Source organism: Balaenoptera acutorostrata, chromosome 15, assembly GCF_949987535.1.
Source record: "Balaenoptera acutorostrata chromosome 15, mBalAcu1.1, whole genome shotgun sequence".
Taxonomy (NCBI): Eukaryota; Metazoa; Chordata; class Mammalia; order Artiodactyla; family Balaenopteridae; genus Balaenoptera; species Balaenoptera acutorostrata.
In genome coordinates, this window is record NC_080078.1 from 67,269,037 (window position 1) to 67,290,389 (window position 21,353).

The 21,353-nt window shown below is 38.8% G+C and overlaps 1 protein-coding gene across 3 annotated transcripts in view; it reads right to left on the reverse strand.

Annotated features, from left to right (window-relative positions):
- Window positions 1-21,353, reverse strand: part of SAMHD1 (SAM and HD domain containing deoxynucleoside triphosphate triphosphohydrolase 1) — a 64,026-nt gene that overhangs the window by 4,351 nt on the left and 38,322 nt on the right. For 2 of the 3 annotated variants that reach the window (XM_007193161.3, XM_007193162.3), the window contains exons 11-15: window positions 21,068-21,183; window positions 9,166-9,305; window positions 8,283-8,378; window positions 3,089-3,193; window positions 2,386-2,523 (exon numbers count right to left, since the gene is read on the reverse strand). In XM_007193161.3, the coding sequence (XP_007193223.2) occupies window positions 2,386-2,523; window positions 3,089-3,193; window positions 8,283-8,378; window positions 9,166-9,305; window positions 21,068-21,183 (595 nt within the window). The remainder of the gene's footprint in view (window positions 1-2,385; window positions 2,524-3,088; window positions 3,194-8,282; window positions 8,379-9,165; window positions 9,306-21,067; window positions 21,184-21,353) is intronic. The other variant, XM_057530185.1, reaches the window with a different exon arrangement.

The window sequence follows — 21,353 nt, forward strand, 5'->3', positions numbered from 1 at the left end:
GGAGTATAATTGCTTTACAATGGCGTTAGTTTCTGCTTTATAACAAAGTGAATTAGCTATACATATATCCCCATATCTCCTCACTCTTGCGTCTCCCTCCCACCCTCCCTACCCCATCCCTCTAGGTGGTCACAAAGCACCGAGCTGATCTCCCTGTGCTATGTGGCTGCTTCCCACTAGCTATCTATTTTACATTTGGTAGTGTATATATGTCCATGACGCTCTCTCACTTCGTCCCAGCTTACCCTTCCCCCTCCCCGTGTCCTCAAGTCCATTCTCTACATCTGAATCTTTATTCCTGTCCTGCCCCTAGGTTCTTCAGAACCATTTTTTTTTTTTTAAGATTCCACATATATGTGTTAGCATACGGTATTTGTTTTTCTCTTTCTTACTTCACTCTGTATGACAGACTCTAGGTCCATCCACCTCACTACAAATAACTCAATTTCGTTTCCTTTTATGGCTGAGTAATATTGCATTGTATATATGTGCCACATCTTCTTTATCCATTCATCTGTCGATGGACACTTAGGTTGCTTCCATGTCCTGGCTATTGTAAATAGTGCTGCAGTGAACATTGTGGTACATGACTCTTTTTGAATTATGGTTTTCTCAAGGTATATGCCCAGTAGTGGGATTGCTGGGTCGTATGGTAGTTCTATTTTTAGTTTTTTAGGAACCTCCATACTGTTCTCCATAGTGGCTGTATCAATTTACATTACCACCAACAGTGCAAGAGGGTTCCCTTTTCTCCACACCCTCTCCAGCATTTATTGTTTGTAGATTTTTCGATGATGGCCATTCTGACCAGCGTGAGGTGATACCTCATTATAGTTTTGATTTGCATTTCTCTAATGATTAGTGATGTTGAGCATCCTTTCATGTGTTTGTTGGTAATCTGTATATCTTCTCTGGAGAAATGTCTATTTAGGTCTTCTGCCCATTTTTGGATTGGGTTGTTTTGATATTGAGCTGCGTGAGCTGCTTGTATATTTTGGAATTCAGCACCACCAAACCAGCTCTACAACAAATAATAAAGGAACTTCTCTAAGGCTTTTCTGACAGCTCTCCCAAAGCTCTGAGTCCTAACAGACTCACCTGTGTCCCTCCCTCTGGCATCTGACAAAGAGCCGATGTACTGGGCTACTCTTTCACGTCTAACCTTTGGTTTTTGTTTCCTTCAGCACCCAACACAAGGGGGTGGGGGTGGGAAGCAGCTAAGGTGTTGTGAGAGACAGCACTAGGCCAGGAAGTAGAACTCTGTTTCCCACCTGCCTGCCAATCATATTCATTCAGTCAACAAATATCAACTGGTCACATTCTCTGTGCCAGGCACCCACCATGTGCAGGTCAATAAGGGACAATTTCAACAACATTCTCTATGGGATTGGCAACTAGAGAATTTAAATAGGTTACAGGTTTGGGAATGCTGAGTTTGGAATAAGTTAGAAAACTTATTATCAGTTATATGTGGCCTTAAATAAGTTAAAACTCAGCTTTGGTAACCTTCTCTTCAAGATGAGGGCACATACCTTATGACAAAACTTCCAGTTATAAAATACATGCAGATAAGTCCTGGGGATGTAATGCATGGCATGGTGACTATGGTTAACAATACTGCATGGTATAATGGTATATTTGAAAGTTGTTAAGAGAGTAGGTCGTAAAAAAAAAAAAAAAAAAAAAAGATGAGGACACAATATCTCACCCGCCAGGGTCACTGGGAGGACTGGGTGAGACAAATGGTGAGAACACTGTCAAGTACTGTTCACATGTTCACCATCTTAAACTTTTATTATTAGGACAATATTGATAAACAGAGCGCACCCACTCACAATTGCTGTAGGAAGAAACTGCTGGTGGACACAGGTTCAGGCATTTGAAAAGGAAAGCTTAATGTGGAAAAACGTTTTTTTCCCAAACGAAAACCAAATGACATTTATTTATTTATTTATTTATTTACTTTAAACTTTTTATTTCATATTGGAGTATAATTGATTAACAATGTTGTGTTAGTTTCAGGTGTACAGCAAAGTGATTCAGTTATACATACACATGTATCTATTCTTATTCAAATTCTTTTCCCATTTAAGTTATTACATAATATTCAGCAGAGTTCCCTGTGCCATACAAGGTCCTTGTTGGTTACCCATTTTAAATACAGCAGTGTGTACATGTCATTCCCAAACTCCCCAACTATTCCTCCCCACTACCGTTCCCCCCAGTAACCGTAAGTTCGTTCTCTAAGTCTGTGAGTCTGTTTCTGTTTTGTAAATAAGTTCATCAAATGACTATATTTAAATGAGAACTTTTCAGAGGGATGTAAGGATTGCTTGTGTTTTTTACTTAAAAATTTGTGCAACGTATGTGAATAATGTCACCCACCTGTGGCTTGGTGAAGTCATTGATTAAACACCAGTGAACAAAATGCTGTTGTGCAGCATGCAGACTCCTTTTATCCGTCTTCTTACAATAAACTCGAATCAGCTGCTCAGCAAATACCTCTGGCAAAAACTGTGAAACCTTTTTAAAGAAGGAAAGATTTCACTGTCACCTTGAATTCACACACTGAAGAGAAATCAGTTGTTCCTAAGCTCCATGCTTGATGTTATATTAAAAGCACCATGTTGTTTTGCTATTTTATCCCAATGATAATCCAGAGAAAAGAATTCTAGGCAGCTGTCATATTGCAAAATGTCCCGCAATTTTATGTCCATTAATAGAAGATGAAAGGTTTGTATGATATAATTACATGAAGACTACAGACTCTCACACAGAAGATATGCAAATACGCACATTTAACTTAGATGACTTCAACCATATGACACTCCCTTCCCACCAGACTTATAAGCTAGCCTCTAAACCAAAAAACAGAGCTTTCTTCTGTGTTTCGCAAACAGGAAAAACTGGCTGTTAAGATGGTCTAGGCTACACAAAATCAGGTATACTTGAATTTTAAAGATATGCTTCTGCTTCTTTTTTTTTTAACGGTACACATTGACTTTAGGACTCAACCTGAAAGTAAAATGCAATTTACTGTAAAGATCCAAATGCCACTGTAGTATATTTGTTTTACCTAAGTAGTTACCTGATTTTTAGTAATCATGATTGCCTGGCTGGGCTCACTCTTACAATAGAAGCGAACATGATCAATAGGATTCTTGTCTTCCATCCCATAATCCATGTTGATAACCTTAATACAAGCAATAAATAAGCGATCATGTACATATTAGCAATGAGAGTTCAATTCAGGGTTGTGGGGCATCACAGGAAACGAAGCAGAGCTCTCTGGAGGTTGAGAAGTAGGAGCCCTGGTAGGGTGGCTCATAGAGGAATAAAAGTAGCTCTGGTGCATGACCCATAGGGAATTGGTCTTTGAAATCTGGGTGGGGTGGGAGGGGTATTTGTGCTTTCAACATAAGTAGGATGTAACATCAATACCTACTATGTGATAGACACGTGGCAGGCACTGTTGTGTAGAGATACAAGGACCCTTGATAAAATCCTAGCCCCCACAGACCACATGGCCTAGACTGAGGTAGAACAAATAATTTAAAAAGTAACTATCAGGAATTCCCTGGTGGTCCAGTGGTTAGGACTTGGTGCTCTCACTGCCAGGGGCCCCGATTCCATCCCTGGTCAGGGAACTAAGATGCTGCAAGCTGTACAGCCTGGCCAAAAAAAAGTAATTATCTAACCCCATTTGTTATGAGAGCTACCAAGGAAAAGCAAATGGTACTGTGAAACTTTGTAACCTGGGAACCTAGTAGTCTGGGGCACCTAGGCAGTGACTGGAAATGTTTTCCTAGGAAAGTGACTTTACTAATAAGTGAGCAGGAATTAACCAGGCCTAGGTAGGAAAGAAAAGAATTCCAGGCAGAAGAAACAGCTCTGAAGCAGAGAGGACTGAAACTTGTCTGCTGGTTTTAGTAACACTGAAGTCACTGCTGATCTTAGTGAGAGTAGTTTTAATACAGGCAGACGTCAGAGATATTGCAATACATGCAAAGTGCAATAAAATGACTTGCAATAGAATGAAATGTAGCTGTATAGTGATGGTGACAGAGAAAAGGTTCAGAAGTAGATGAGAAGGGACTTCCCTGGCGGTCCGGTGGTTAAGACTCTGCGCAGGGGGCACGGATTCGACCCCTGTTCGGGGAACGAAGATCCCGAAAGCCACGTGGCGTGGCCAAAACAAAGAAACAAACAAAAAACAAAGCAAAACAAAAAAGAAGTAGACGAGAAATGAGAGAGAAGACAACTTTTGGAAGTTTGGCTGTTAAGAGAGGCAAGAGGGGAGAATATGAAGCAGACCGTGGTACCCAGGAAAGGTAAGGGGACACAACTTTTCAATGAGTTTAACCCTGAAGAAGAGAAGATGGGTAAAGAGGAGTGCAGGGTTTGTTATTTTCTTAAGATGAAAGTCTGTTTAACTGCTGATGGGAAAGTCAAAGAGAGAGAGGAGAGAATGCATACTGTGTGGTTCTGCAGACGTTCTGAGACAAACTGCTCTCTGGCTGCACTGCCCAATGGGGTAACCACTGGCTATGTGTGGCTTTTTACATGTCAAGTCATTAACATTAAATATAAGAATAAAATTAGTTCTTCAACTGCAGCAGCCACATTTCAGTGCTCAATAGACGTGTGTGGCTAGTCACTACTGAAATGGACAGCACAGATACAGACCATTTCCATCACCACAGGAAGTTCTATTGGACAGCCCTGGCCTGGAACACAATTAGAAGGGTTACCCTTAGCCTTTTGATAGGAAGAGAGACATTTCCCCACTGTACCAGAGCGAAGTCTGAACACAGCTGCACATGGAGGCAGGCTTGCTTATTTGACGGTGTAGGTGGAGAGAGTTCCTATCTAATAACCTATATTTTATCTCTGAAATAAGACCTGAAGTGGGGTTAGTCACTGAGAGTGAATACAGTTGGGGTTGGGAAGCAGGGCTGGAGATTTGGGAGGAGTGAAGATGGTTTGAAATAGTCACTATGGAGACTAGGAGAATTGCACTAAGCTTGCCAGAAAGTCCAGAGGGCCCACCTAGGGTTGGTGACCATGAACTGCCATTCAGTGTTTTGCGAGGGAGTTGAGGGTAACTGCAGAAAATGACTGGATTAATGGAAACACGATCTAAGTTAGATTGGGAGAGAAATGAAGATAGAAGATCACTAACAAGCTGGAAGAAAGTCAGGAGACAGTAAACTGGAGCTCCCGATGAGCTAGGAACAAGCAAGTAAGGAAGAAAGGGGTTTATGGACAGAGATGGGATGCTTCAGTTAGTGATTTTTAGAGGGAGGGCATTTTCAAATGTTGATAAGGTTCAGAGTGTAATCTGCCGAGCATGTTGGCTGAGGTGGAGGGGATAAGGTCACTGAGGGTGAAGGTGAGGAAATCAGAGCTGGCGCCATGTGGACTATGAAGCCACTAAAGATGACGGCAGGAGCTGGAGTAGAGTGGAGGGCTCTACACCATGCCAAAATCTTCAACCAAGAGGACAGGAGATGGTTTAAGGATGTCAGTCTCAGAGGAACAGGGATCTTGCATGGGGTCTTGAAGTGGTACTAGGGAACAAGAGGACTGATGAACAGGAAGGTCTCCTGACCCTGAGGAATGTGCTTTTCCTGAAAGAGCTGCAGGGGAATCAGGCTCTCAGGGGACAGCCAGGCTGCAACAAACGCAAAAAGATAGTCAGCGAAGAGGCTAAAGATAGAGGGGAGTTAGTTAATTATGGAGTGGAAATTCCAAAGGGCTCCACGGACCGGTTTGGGACAAGGGAAGAGACTGGAAGTGAAGTAAGGGAAGAAATAGAGTAATGTGGTGATGAAGGTACAGAAAAGAACAGATGATAAAAGGGGCTTATCCTGTGAGTGGTGACTGAAGAAAACCGGTATATGAGCTTTGCTGTCTATGCTGCCAGTGGCCTGTGAGACAAAGGTGGACATCTGAGATTCAGCCATGGTCCAGAAGTGAGACCAGGGGTCTGCAGTACATGGCCAGCCCTCCCACTCTGCACGGTCTACTGGCTTTGATAGCTGCATCCCTTTATCTGTGAGGGAGCATTGCTCAATCCTCCCCACGATCCCAGTGCTGGTGCTGTCACAGGTCTCTCTCCTGGGTGTTGTTTCATAAGGGAGGGACCTGATGCAGCATTGACATTTTACCCATCGTGGCAAGGCATGAACACTAATCAAATTTTCAACAATTTAAGTGCCACTACCTCTTCGGTATTTATTTCCTTGGCTTTAGAATAGTAATAAAAGGCAATCCCTATTTTCTTCATAATGCATAACTGTAAATTCCTCCTTAAAGCAGATTTGATAAAACAGTTACTTTCCAGAAGTGCAATGTTATACAGAGATCCCATTCTTAAGCAAGGACTCAAGAGTAAAAAAGTAGCTACAGACCAACAACAATGAATCTTTCATTCTAAATAGTAAATTATGTTTTATAGCCCATTACATAATCATAAAAGTTACTACATACAGTCCCCAAAGGGGCCATGTATGGTAAGATGCACCACGTAAATATATTACACTGTCAAGCTAAAACTAGATGCTAATTCATGATAAGACATTTAATTAGCAATTTTACTTGCTTTCTCAGAATACAGATGGGCTTTACCCATCTTAAAATGGAAAGAGTTTCAGATTATGAAACTCTTGTACCATACTCACTGTAAAAAAAAAAAAAAAAAAAAAATCACCTGCAATTCCACCACTCAGGTAGAAACAATGTTAACATTTTACTATTAATATATCCAAAATTTTTTCAATATGTTCATTGCACACACACATTTAAATGTAATGTATATACATTTAAAGAAACAAAAAGAAAATCATTCTGTATGTACTTTTTTTCACTTATTATAAACACCTTTCGATGTTAAAAACAACTTTTAATGTTTGCATTATTCCACTGAATTTCCTATTGAGAGACATATATAGGGACTTCCCTGGTGGTCCATTGCTTAAGATTCCATGCTTTCAATGCAAGGGGCGCGGGTTCGATCCCTGGTTGGGGAACTAAGATCCCACATGCCGTGTGGCATGGCCAAAAAAAGACATACACATTTTTCCCCTAATTTCACACTATAATAAAGCTACAATAAATATGTTTGTGCTTTTTTTGAAAAACTGATCACCTCCTTTGGACAAATCCCCAGAATGAAACTGCTGGGTCAGTTAAAATTGACCCTAGTTTGGTCTCTTGTATCAATTTACACTCCCATTTTCACATACCTTTATTATCACAAAATCTTATAAAAATGTTCTTATCTTACACGTCTGATAATCAAAAAACTCGTTGCATCAATTTGCCTATAGGTTAACAAGAAAGTTAAACTTCTTTCATGTCTACTGGCCATGTGTATGTCATCTTCTCCTATGCATGGCAGCCACTTGAAGTACCTCTGATCCTCTATCCATTGGGAGATGGGGAGGTGGGGGACTGACTAGGAGTAATGCCTGCACTGAGGGCAAGGGCAGACACGTGGGAGCCCAGGGATAACATTCTGGAGAGTGAAGCCTTTCAGAGCCTCAGGAAGTCAGGATGTGAGATCCCTTTATTCTGGTGGAACCTCATCTAATGAAACGGAAACTGCAGCCTGATCTGCAGATCTGAGGCACTTCAACACACAGTCAAGCGAATAGAGAGAGAGTCCAAGGGCAGTTCACTCACTGTGTCCCTCAGCAAAGAATGGTTATGGAGAGATTGCCTTTTGCTCAAAGATGCGTCAGCAAGAGAATAGCAAATGAGAGGCTTACGGAAAAAATACACAGAGAACACTGTCCTGAGATTTCAGAGGAGTAGAACTCTGAAAAGAATTTCTTAGAGGAAACAGAAGAAAATGTGAGAAAGCCATTTGGCATTCTCATTAGGATACAAGAAGACACTACATCCTCTATGAAAATAGGAGTCAAAAAGTCTTAACTTTTTCCTTTGTGTGTATGTGTGCAATTAAAATATTATTGGTATGTATTACTTTTTTGATCAAGAAAACATTCAAAAATCACTATATACAACGTTCTATTAATGACATGACCACAATTACATAAAAATATTTACAATATTGACATAAAAATGTCAAAGAAGATTTTAAAACTGCTTAATGTTAGTTTTTTTCTGTGATATCACAGGTGATTCTCTTTCTTCCATCTTTCTGTATTTTCCAAATTTTCTATAATGAACATGTACTACTGTTATAGTGGGGGTGGTAGTGGTGCTTTATTTTAAATAAATTCTTTGCTTAGTATGTTATTGGACTAACTACTTACATCCACTATGAAATCTTCAGCCTTCAGTTCAGGTTCTAGCACCATGTCACTGGGTTTAGCACTGGCAACCCCTTTCGGAAGGCTTTCGTAGTTTTCCTAGAAAAGACAAGGCTCCTCATGTTAGAACTCCAGTCCTTCATTCTACAGTGTTTGTATCACGAAGAGGTTCCCTCTCTAAAAACGGCACTTTACCAAAAAAAGTGGGTAGAGATTTCCCTAACAAATATATGGCTTCTGCCTATGCCATCTTTTAATCAAATCACAACAATGCAATTTTCATAACAGAATTTCACATTGAAAAAAAGGTGGCATTAACGTATTGGTAAAACAAGAAGTAAAGTGTGACCCAAGGAAGTATCATGAGGCAGGGTGTGGTTATCCGTGTGGCTTTTGTTATGGGCTTTCTGGCAAAGAGAAAACCCTTCAACAAGCAGGAGAGATAACTGATAACTGAACTAAAGAAGGCAGGCAAGCACCATCTGCGAGAACCTGATAATCTGTGAAAGAACGAAGTAGTTAAAGCAGGTCCTTAGAGTGTCAAAGAAGCTCATGCAGATACCTCATTTTGAGGCCCCTTTTTTCTTACATTCATTTTCTTGCCTTTGGATCTAGACAAAATTTGAGGCCCCCCTCTCACTTCTGAAATGAGAGAGTAAAGGTTCTGGAGTAAATGAGACTTGGCTTTGAATCCTGGCTCACTAACTGTGCTTCCATAGGCAAATTATTTAATCTCTCCCAAGCCTCAGTTTCTTCATCTGCAGGGCAGGCCTCAGAAGACTGATGTGAAGATTAAATGAGAACGTGTAAAGGGCTTAGAATACAGTCATGGTATTGTGATGGGCTAATGGTTTCCTCTTGGGGGTCAGAGGACCTTTCAACTTACCCTTTTAATCTTTATTTGTCCAATAGGCTGAGTCTCACCCACAAACTTGTAGAGGTTACGGCATTCAATTTTCTTTAAAATCGCTCGTGCAGCATCCAATTTGGGATCAGCAGAGTATAAAATCTCCAGAAAAATGTTATCTGCCAATTTGATGAAATTTCAGTTACATTAAAATGAAAAAACAAGATTTTAAAAGACTCATACGTTGCTGTATGACTCATACATCGTCTGAAATGATTTCAAGCAGTTTACAAACGTAGGTACACAATGATTATAACAATGTGAAAAAAAATTTCTAAGCCTGAAGTGAAAAAACCTTTGTAAAAGTGTTGCAGTCAATGTCTCAGATTTGCTTCAAGGTAATCTAATGAGTGGGAAAGGGGAGAGCTGAGACAAGACTGCACTGGAGTTGATGACTTGAGACTGGGTTTTAGGTACAAAGGTGTATTAATTTAGGTGTATTAATTTATTGTTATGTTGGTTTTTAAAAAATATTTATTTATTTATTTTTATTTATTTGGCTGTGCCAGGTCTTAGTTGCAGCATGCAAGCTCTTAGTTGCAGCATGCAGGATCTAGTTCCCTGACCAGGGATGGAACCCAGGCCCCTGGCACTGGGAGCTCGGAGTCTTAACCACTGGACCACCAGGGAAGTCCCTATATTATGTTTTTTTAAAGAGAATGATACTTAAGGATTACAAAATTATGTCTGAGATCTGCTTCAAAATGGCCCAGGGTCTGATGGGGTGAAGGTATGAAGCAAAGTTGTCATGCGTTGATAATTGCTGCAGCTAAGTGATGAGGCTAAGTGATGTAAATTTCCTTAATAAAAAGTTTTTAAGGGAATTCCCTGGCAGTCCAGTGGTTAGGACTCTGTGCTTTCACGGCCAGGGCCTGGGTTCAATCCCTGGTCAGGGAACTAAGATCCTGCAAGCCTCGTGGTACGGCCAAAAAAAAGAAAAAAAAAGTTTTTAAAAGTTTCATTCCCTGATGATAGAAGGTAGTTTATTTTCCTTCTTTCTTTCTCTTCCAACTTTTTATTTTGGAAATTTCAAAATAAAATACCCTTCACTGAAATTTATCCACTGTTAACATTTTCCCACATATGCAAACACTCTCTCCGTGTGTGTGCACACATAAATTTTTGAGGAAACATTTGAAAATTACAGACATCAATACCTTTCACTCCTAAATACTTCAGCATGTACCTCCCAAGAACAAGAACGTCCCCCAACATAACCACAATCATGCCAAGAAACTTAATACTGATATAAAAATATCTGAGGGCTTCCCGGGTGGCGCAGTGGTTGAGAATCCGCCTGCCAATGCAGGGGATACGGGTTCGAGCCCTGGTCTGGGAGGATCCCACATGCCGCGGAGCAACTGGGCCCGTGAGCCACAATTGCTGAGCCTGCGCGTCTGGAGCCTGTGCTCCGCAACAAGAGAGGCCATGATGGTGAGAGGCCCGCGCACCGTGATGAAGAGTGGCCCCCGCTCGCCGCAACTGGAGAGAGCCCTCGCACAGAAACGAAGACCCAACACAGCCATAAATAAATAAGTAAAATTAAAAAAAAAAAAAATTTTTAAAAGAATCAGAGTCTCTGTCCAAAGTGGCCCTGAATGATTAAAAAAAAAAAAAAATCTGACATACAATCTATATTTGAATTTGCTTAATTGTTCCAATAATGCAATTTAGGAATTTTTGTTGCTGTTTAGAGAAACCAATCAAATATTATGGATGACATTAGTTGTTGTGTTTTATAGTCTCCTCCCATCTAGAACTAGGATAATTCCCCTGACTTCTTTCATTATGTTGACATTTTAGAAAAGTTCAGGCAGTCATTATGTAAAATGTCCCAGACTTTGAACTTGTTCGACTGCTTCTTCACCATTAGATTCAAGGAAAACACTGTTGTCGAGAACACTGTATAAGTGTTACAACATCTAAGAACACTATATAAGAGCTTGGCTCAGTGCATCACATCACAAGTCACTTAACAAGCTTTGTTATATTTACGGGTTATGTTAAGTTCCAACAGTTGGTTAAAGCAATAACCACCACCCCGCCCCGAATTTCTCTGTTATAAATGTATCTTTCCCTTTGTAATTAACAATCTGCAGGGTAATATTTTGAGAGAGACTGACTATCCCAATAAGTTGTCAACCAATGGTTTAGCATTCATTGATAATCCTTGATTGAAGCAATCACCACATTTTGCAAAGTGAGTTTTATTAAAATGCCTTTTCTTGGCAAAATAAAATATTAGTAGTCTATGTCATTCACGTCACCCACATGTATATGTACCAATCCATGGTTAACACATTCCTCACCCTCTCAGTGATGCTGTCTACAAACCCATCTCTCCATCTTTAGTTTTCATTATCTCTTTACACATTATGCGCACAGTTTGAAAAACAGAACAATTTTATTTTAACATAAACAAGACCAGGGGTGGGATGAACTGGGAGATTGGGATTGACGTATATACACTAATACGTATAAAACAGATAACTAATGAGAACCTGCTGTACAGCACAGGGAATTCCACTTCGTTGTACAGTAGAAACTAACAACATTGTAAAACAACTCTACCCCAATAAAAAACAACAGCAACGACAACAACAACAAAAACAAGACCACGCTTTTCTTATCCATGCTTTTACCTACCCTATTCCCAGGTGAATTAAAGAAATGCTTTTCCCCATGACAGAATCTCACTTCCTGAAGGCCTGTCTAATCCCTGAGGTTCATCTCAAAAGGCACCTGATTGTGAAACCTTCCCTAATTCTTCCAAACCAGAGATGTAATTCCTCTTTGAACCCCATGGAACTCAACTGATACTCTTCTTATGCCTTTCATCTTATTCTACCAGGTACAGGTTTTGGGGTGGACTTATATTTTCATTTCTGTTGGCTAAATGGGTAAAAGAAGGATTACTAGATCACAGGATACATATATGTTTAAAAGAAAATGCTCAACTTTTCCCAAGTGGCTGTACCACCTGCATTCCCACCAGCCATGTATGAGAGTTCTATTTGTTCTATATACATGTTTTCAGAAGAGTCATGTACAAAAGTAAACTGCTTGTCTATTAAATTTAATGACTAAAATATCACTAAAATAGTGTAAACAACATTCAACTTGGGAGTCAGAAGACTTGGTTTGAGTTCAGCTTTGCCATTTTTTAGGATAAGCTGCTTTCCCTCATTTGGCCTGTTTCCTCATTTGAGGGGTTTTAAGCGGATGGTCTCTAAGGTTCTTTTGAATTTAACATTCTAAAACCTCAATTTAATTAAGGGATTTGGGGGTAGGGTCTTGCAGGGGAAGGGAGGGAAGGGGTAAGGTCCACCTATTGCTTAGGAATATTGTGGGATAAAGACCAAGGTTTAGCATTGGTATTTACTAAATGTATTAGGATTTAGAAAATGGTTACCTAAGACAGTGGTCATAACATTTGCAATGCTTAAGATAGCTACATCCAGATAAGCTGAAACATCCATCAGAAATAGAAATTTAGGAAGCAGAGAGAACAGATAAAGAAACAGCATATTCATACGATAGACTACTACTCAGCAATAAAAAGGAATGAACTACCAGTACATGCAATCTGGATAAATCTGAAATACATAATGCTGAGTGAAAGATACCTTACACAGAAGAATACATACGGTATGATTCCATTGCTATAAAAGTCTAGCACAGGCAAAAAGTGGTTGCTTCTCGGGGTGAGGTAGGGACAGGAATTGACTGGGACGGGGCATGGGGGAATTTTCTAAGGAGAAGATAAGGTTCTGTGTCCTGCATTTGTTTAGCAAATGTTACACTTAAAATTTTTGCATTTATACAAATTGCATGTAACTTTTACATCAAAAGAAAAAAATCTATAAACAATTAGTGAACTTTAGTTAATCTGTATGCTGAAGGAGTTAGGGTAAAGTATACTGATGTCTGAAATTTATTTTAAAATGTATCAAACTTTAGATAGATTAATAAGTGGATAGAGGGATGGTAGGTAATAAATATGTGATAAAGCAAGTCCAGTAAATGCTAGAATTTAGGTGGTGAGTATACAGGTTTTAACTGTAAAATTCTTTCAACACTGCTGTATATTTTCAACACTTACCCCCAAAATGTGAAAAAACATTCTAAAAAATTTGAAAATAAGAAGTGGAGATTTGCGACTGCCCTGGTGGCACAGTGGATAAGACTCCGAGCTCCCAGTGAAGGGGTCCCGGGTTCGATCCCTGGTCAGGGAACTAGATCCCACATGCATGCCGCAAATAAGGAGCCTGCCTGCCACAACTAAGACCTGGTGCAACCAAATAAATAAATAAATAACTAAAAGCAAATTGATTTAAAAAAAGAAGTGGAGATTTTTAAAATAAAGATAAGGTGAGTTGCTTTTGGAAATGCAGCAAAAGTAAGGAAGGCTCTCACATGGTCCTATTCCTTCAAGGTCATGTAGTTAAGGAGAATAAGGATTATATGACTGCTCAGAATCATATGCAAGAAAAGTAAGTACAATGATCCCTGTCTCAAATGATGAAAGCTGGAAAGGCTATATGCTTGTTCTCCAATACCCTGGCAGATAAAGCACAAAAATGTAACCTAATTTCTTGTCTGCGATTTTTGACGTTGTTATAACATCCAAGTATGTGATCAGTGAACTCATCTCACCGAATGGGGTAAAAACCAGTTTGGGTGTTCTAGAACTTTCATGGTGAGCAAGAGCTATATATAGTCATGAGCACTTAAGACCTCATTAAAATGTATGATATTTTAATGGTTTGTCAGTTAACCCCAAAGTGTATAAAAAGCAGAATTCATTTCTTTTCACCAAAAGATAATTTAAATGTAATATAATGTTACAGGATGAATGGTTGGGACTGGTCTGTGAGGAAAATTGAAGATGATTTTTTTAAAACACAGCATCATTTGCTCCATTATGAGCAAAAGTTAAAGATAAATATCCAGGGAGGTGCCTTCAAGATGGCAGAGGAATAAGATGTGGAGATCACCTTCCTCCCCACAAATACAACAAAACTACATCTACATGTGGAACAACTCCTACAGAACACCTACTGAATGCTGGCAGAGGACCTCAGATTTCCCAAAAGGCAAGAAACTCCCCAAATACCTGGCTGTGTGGCTGACAGGGTCTGGTGCTCTGGCTGGGTGTCAGGCCTGAGCCTCTGAGGTGGGAGAGCCAAGTTCAGGACAGTGGTCCACCAGAGACCTCCTGGCCCCACGTAATATCAAATGGCAAAACCTCTCCCAGAGATCTCCATCTCAGTGGTAAGACCCAGCTCCACCCAACGACCAGCAAGCTACAGTGATGGACACCCTCTGCCAAACAACTAGCAAGACAGGAACACAACCCCACCCATTAGCAGAGAGGCTGCCTAAAATCATAATAAGGTCACAGACACCCCAAAACACACCATCGGATGTGGTCCTGCCTACCAGAAAGACAAGATCCAGCCTCATCCACCAGAACACTGGCACCAGTCCACTTCACCAGGAAGCCTACACAACCCACTGAAGCAAACTTACCCACTGGGAGCAGACAGCAAAAACAACGGGAACTACGAACCTGCAGCCTGTGAAAAGGAGACCGCAAACACAGTAACTTAAGCAAAATGAGAAGACAGAGAAATACACAGCAGATGAAGAAGCAAGGTAAAAACCCACCAGACCAAACAAATGAAGAGGAAATGCGCAGTCTACCTGAAAAAGAATTCAGAGTAATGATAGCACAGATGATCCAAAATCCTGGGAACAGAATGGAGAAAATACAAGAAACTTTTAACAAGGACCTAAAAGAACTAAAGAGCAAACAAACAATGATGAACAACACAATAAATGAAATTAAAAATTCTCTAGAAGGAATCAATAGCAGAATAACTGAGGCAGAAGAACGGATGAGTGACCTGGAAGATAAAATAGTTGAAATAACTACCACAGAGCAGAATAAAGAAAAAGGAATGAAAAGAATTAAGGACAATCTCAGAGACCTCTGGGACAACATTAAATGCACCAACATTCAAATTATAGGGGTCCCAGAAGAAGAGAAAAAGAAAGGGACTGAGAAAATATTTGAAGAGATTATAGTTGAAAACTTCCCTAATATGGGTAAGCAAATAGTCAATCAAGTCCAGGAAGCACAGAGAGTCCCATACAGGATAAATCCAAGGAGAAACACTCCAAGACACATATTAATCAAACGATCAAAAATTAAATACAAAGAAAAATATTAAAAGCAGCAAGGGAAAAGCAACAAATAACATACAAGGGAATCCCCATAAGGTTAACAGCTGATCTTTCAGCAGAAACTCTGCAAGTCGGAAGGGAGGCAGGACATATTTAAAGTGATGAAAGGGAAAAACCTACAACCAAGATTACTCTACCCAGCAAGGTTCTCATTCAGATTCGATGGAGAAATTAAAACCTTTACAGACAAGCAAGAGCTAAGAGAATTCAGCACCACCAAACCAGCTTTACAACAAATGCTAAAGGAACTTCCCTAGGCAGGAAACACAAGAGAAGGAAAAGACCTACAAAAACAAACCCAAAACAATTAAGAAAATGGTCATAGGAACATACATATCAATAGCTACTTTAAATGTAAATGGATTAAATGCTCCAACCAAAAGACACAGACTGGATGAATGGATACAAAAACATAACCCATATATATGCTGTCTACAAGAGACCCACTTCAGACCTACAGACACATACAGACTGAAAGTGAGGGGATGGAAAAAGATATTCCATGCAAATGGAAATCAAAAGAAAGCTGGAGTAGCAATTCTCCCATCAGATAAAATAGACTTTAAAATAAAGATTATCACAAGAGACAAAGAAGAACACTACATAATGATCAAGGGATCAATCCAAGAAGAAGATATAACAATTGTAAATATTTATGCACTCAACACAGGAGCACCTCAATACATAAGGCAAATGCTAACAGCCATAAAAGGGGAAATTGACAGCAACACAATAATAGTAGGGGACTTTAACACCCCACTTTCACCAATACACAGATCATCCAAAATGAAAATAAATAAGGAAACACAAGCTTTAAATGATACATTAAAAAAGATGGACTTAATTGAAATTTATAGGACATCCCACTCCAAAACTACAGAATACACTTTCTTCTCAAGTGCTCATGGAACATTCTCTAGGATAGATCATATCTTGGGTCACAAATCAAGCCTTGCTAAATTTAAGAAAATTGAAATCGTATCAAGTATCTTTTCCGACCACAACGCTATGAGACTAGATATCAATTACAGGAAAAAATCTGTAAAAAATACAAACACATGGAGGCTAAACAATATACTGCTAAATAACCAAGAGATCACTGAAGAAATCAAAGAGGTAATCAAAAAATACCTAGAAACAAATGACAATGAAAACACGATGAACCAAAACCTATGGGATGCAGCAAAAGCAGTTCTAAGAGGAAAGTTTATAGCAATACAATCCTACCTCAAGAAACAAGAAACACCTCAAATAAACAACCTAACCTTACACCTAAAGTAAGTAGAGAAAGAAGAACAAACAAAACCCAAAGTTAGCAGAAGGAAAGAAATCATAAAGATCAGATCAGAAATAAATGAAATAGAAATGAAGGAAATGATAGCAAAGATCAATAAAACTAAAAGCTGGTTCTTTCAGAAGATAAACAAAATTGATAAACCATTAGCCAGACTCATCAAGAGAAAAAGGGAGAAGACTCAGATCAATAGAATTAGAAATGAAAAAGGAGAAGTAACAACCGACACTGCAGAAATACAAAGGATCATGAGAGATTATTACAAGCAACTATATGCCAATAAAATGGACAACCTGGAAGAAATGGACAAACTCTTAGAAAAGCACAACCTTCTGAGACTGAACCAGGAAGAAACAGAAAATATAAACAGACCAATCACAAGCACTGAAATTGAAACTCTGATTAAAAATCTTCCAACAAACAAAAGCCCAGGACCAGATGGCTTCACAGGCAAATTCTATCAAACGTTTAGAGAAGAGCTAACACCCATACTTCTCAAACTCTTCCAAAATATAGCAAAGGGAGGAACACTCCCAAACTCATTCCACAAGGCCACTGTCACCCTGATACCAAAACCAGACAAAGATGTCACAAAAAAGAAAACTACAGGCCAATATCACTGATGAACATAGATGAAAAAATTCTCAACAAAATACTAGCAAACAGAATCCAACAGCACATTAAAAGGATCATACACCATGATCAAGTGGGGTTTATCCCAGGAATGCAAGGATTCTTCAATATATGCAAATCAATCAATGTGATAAACCATATTAACAAATAGAAGGAGAAAAACCATATGATCATCTCAATAGATGCAGAAAAAGCTTTAGACAAAATTCAACACTTATGATAAAAACCCTCCAGAGAGTAGGCATAAAGGGAACTTACCTCAACATAATAAAGGTCATATATGACAAACCCACAGCCAACATCATTCTCAATGGTGAAAAACTGAAACCATTTTCACTAAGATCAGGAACAAGACAAGGTTGCCCACTCTCACCACTATTATTCAACATAGTTTTGGAAGTTTTAGCCACAGCAATCAGAGAAGAAAAAGAAATAAAAGGAATCCAAATTGGAAAAGAAGAACTAAAACTGTCACTGTTTGCAGATGACATGATACTATACATAGAGAATCCTAAAGATGCTACCAGAAAACTACTAGAGCTAATCAATGAATTTGGTAAAGTAGCAGGATACAAAATTAATGCACAGAAATCTCTTGCATTCCTATACACTAATGATGAAAAATCTGAAAGAGAAATTAAAGAAACGCTCCCATTTACCACTACAACAAAAAGAATAAAATATCTAGGAACAAACCTACCTAAAGAGACAAAAGAACTGTATGCAGAAAACTATAAGACACTGATGAAAGAAATTAAAGATGATACAAACTGATGGAGAGATATATCATGTTCGTGAATTGGAAGAATCAATATTGTGAAAATGACTATACTACCCCAAGCAATCTACAGATTCAATGCAATCCCTATCAAACTACCAATGGCATTTTTCACAGAACTAGAACAAAAAATTTCACAATTCATATGGAAACACAAAAGACCCCGAATAGCCAAAGCACTCTTGAGAACAAAAAACGGAGCTGGAGGAATCAGGCTCCCTGACTTCAGACTATACTACAAAGCTACAGTAATGAAGACAGTATGGTACTGGCACAAAAACAGAAATATAGATCAGTGTAACAGGATAGAAAGCCCAGAGATAAACCCATGCACATATGGTCACCTTATCTTTGATAAAGGAGGCAAGAATATACAATGGAGAAAAGACAGCCTCTTCAATAAGTGGTGCTGGGAAAACTGGACAGTTACATGTAAAAGAATGAAATTAGAACACTCCCTAACACCATACACAAAAATAAACTCAAAATGGATTAAAGACCTAAATGTAAGGCCAGACACTATAAAACTCTTAGAGGAAAACATAGGCAGAACACTCCATGATATAAATCACAGCAAGATCCTTTCTGACCCACCTCCCAGAGTAATGGAAATAAAAACAAAAATAAACAAATGGGACCTAATGAAACTTAAAAGCTTTTGCATAGCAAAGGAAACTATAAACAAGACGAAAAGACAACCCTCAGAATGGGAGAAGATATTTGCAAACGAATCAATGGACAAAGGATTAATCTCCAAAATATATAAACAGCTCATGCAGCTGAATATTAAAAAAACAAACAACCCAATCCAAAAATGGGCAGAAGACCTAAATAGACATTTCTCCAGAGAAGATATACAGATTGTCAACAAACACATGAAATGACACTCAACATCACTAATCATTAGAGACATGTAAATCAAAACTACAGTGAGGTATCACCTCACACCAGTCAGAATGGTCATCATCAAAAAATCTACAAACAATAAATGCTGGAGAGGGTGTGGAGAAAAGGGAACCCTCTTGCACTGTTGGTGGGAATGTAAATTGATACAGCCACTATGGAGAACAGTATGGAGGTTCCTAAAAAACTAAAAATAGAACTACCATATGACCCAGCAATCCCACTACTGGGCATATACCCTGAGAAAACCATAATTCAAAAAGAGTCATGTACCACAATGTTCACTGAAGCTCTATTTACCATAGCCAGGACACGGAAGCAAACTAAGTGTCCATCGACAGATGAATGGATAAAGAAGATGTGGCACATATATACAATGGAATATTACTCAGCCGTCAAAGAAACAAAATTGAGTTATTTGTAGTGAGGTGGATGGACCGAGAGTCTGTCATACAGAGTGAAGTAAGTCAGAAAGAGAAAAACAAATACTGTATGCTAACACATATATATGGGATCTTAAAAAAAAAAAAAAAAAGGTTCTGAAGAACCTAGGGGCAGGACAGGAATAAAGACGCAGACATAGAGAATGGACTTGAGGACACAGGGAGGGGGAAGGGTAAGCTGGGACAAAGTGAGAGAGTGGCATGGACTTATATACACTACCAAATGTAAAATAGATAGCTAGTGGGAAGCAGCCACATAGCACAGGGAGATCAGCTCGGTGCTTTGTGACCACCTAGAGGGGTGGGATAGGGAGGGTGGGAGGGAGATGCAAGAGGGAGGAGATATGGGGACATATGTATAGCTGATTCACTTTGTTATACAGAAGAAACTAACACACCACTGTAAAGCAATTATACTCCAATAAAGATGTTAAAATAAATAAATAAATAAATAAATAAATAAATATCCACAGCTTGCTCACATTGTCTTATAATCTCTTCCTCCATTCCTATCCACACAACAATGGGAGACTAGTATACCTGCTATGATGTTATTAAAACAAAACACAGAAACAATTTAGATACATTATCCCCTATATGTAACTTTGTCATCAATCCAACCCAGATTAATTAACAAGCAAAAAGCAAACTCACTTGTCACATTATAAACTGTAAGTACTGATGTACAGTGTTCTCAGTGTACACAGACATTTGATACAGGGAATCACCATTTCACTTCTAATCTTTGGTTTAGCTATGATTGGAAAATGACTAAAAATTTACAAGTGTAATGGGGACTCTCTATGTTATATGTATATAAAATAAAATCTAGCAGAGATGGAGCAGGAAGTTGATCTTGGTTGTGTCTGAGGCCACTCAGTTTCTGTTGTTCTTGCTTGGTTCAGAACCTCCAGCCTTTCCACTGATTCTGTCATGTTGTTTTTAGTTAAGCAGAGACAGTTTTAGGATTTGCAACTAAGAACTCTGACTGGTACATGCTTTTTGGTTTACCTCTTTTGCTTTACTGATCTTTATTTCTCAGTCTACACTCTCCCACATTAAAGAATCAGCTGCAACCCCTCACCTCTCTTCCTTCACACCCTAAGCCGCAGAGTTTGTTTCTGCTGACGTGAGGGGAAATGTTTCTCACATCCTGTGTTTTGCAACAAAGATCATGTTAAAAGGGCAAGTCAAAAAAAAAAAAAAAAGGCAAGTCAGCTTTTTGATACTGGTATGGTATTAGTCCAGCTGTATTATAAGTTAAATAATAATTAATATTGAGTACTTATGTGCCAAGTACTATTCTAGGTGCTATATGCCTCATTGAAGCATCACAACAAAACTATATGCTAGGTGTCATTACTCCCATTTTAGATGAGGAAACTAAGGTTCAGAGAGGTTAAATAACTTTATCAAGGTTACCCTGTTAGTACAAAGCAGAGATAAAACTCAAATCCAATAGTATACAATCACTTTAGAAGCTAAATACATTGGAATGTTTGGAAAATAACTCATCTGCAATCCAGGGAAAGCTTATACTTTATCTGAGATGGACCACCTATGTTACCTTCTAGTCCTTACCTGTCAGCTTAGTGAAGGCTTCCATGTCATCAATTGCTGTAGAAATGTGATACTTTTTTCCTTCAGAACCTGTTATCTCTATGTAAGGGTCTGCTTTGAGGAAGGCATCTGTAATCCTAAAGATCATTTTATAAACATTTATGTTTATGAGAAAATTTGAATATTTGCTTTATGCCTTGCTTAAAGTTAAGGAAATCTTTTTACTTTAGGGAAATAAAATCTTGAGACACAATGTTCTAAAGACAACTGCTTCTCAGACTTACAGATATAGAGAACAAACTAGTGG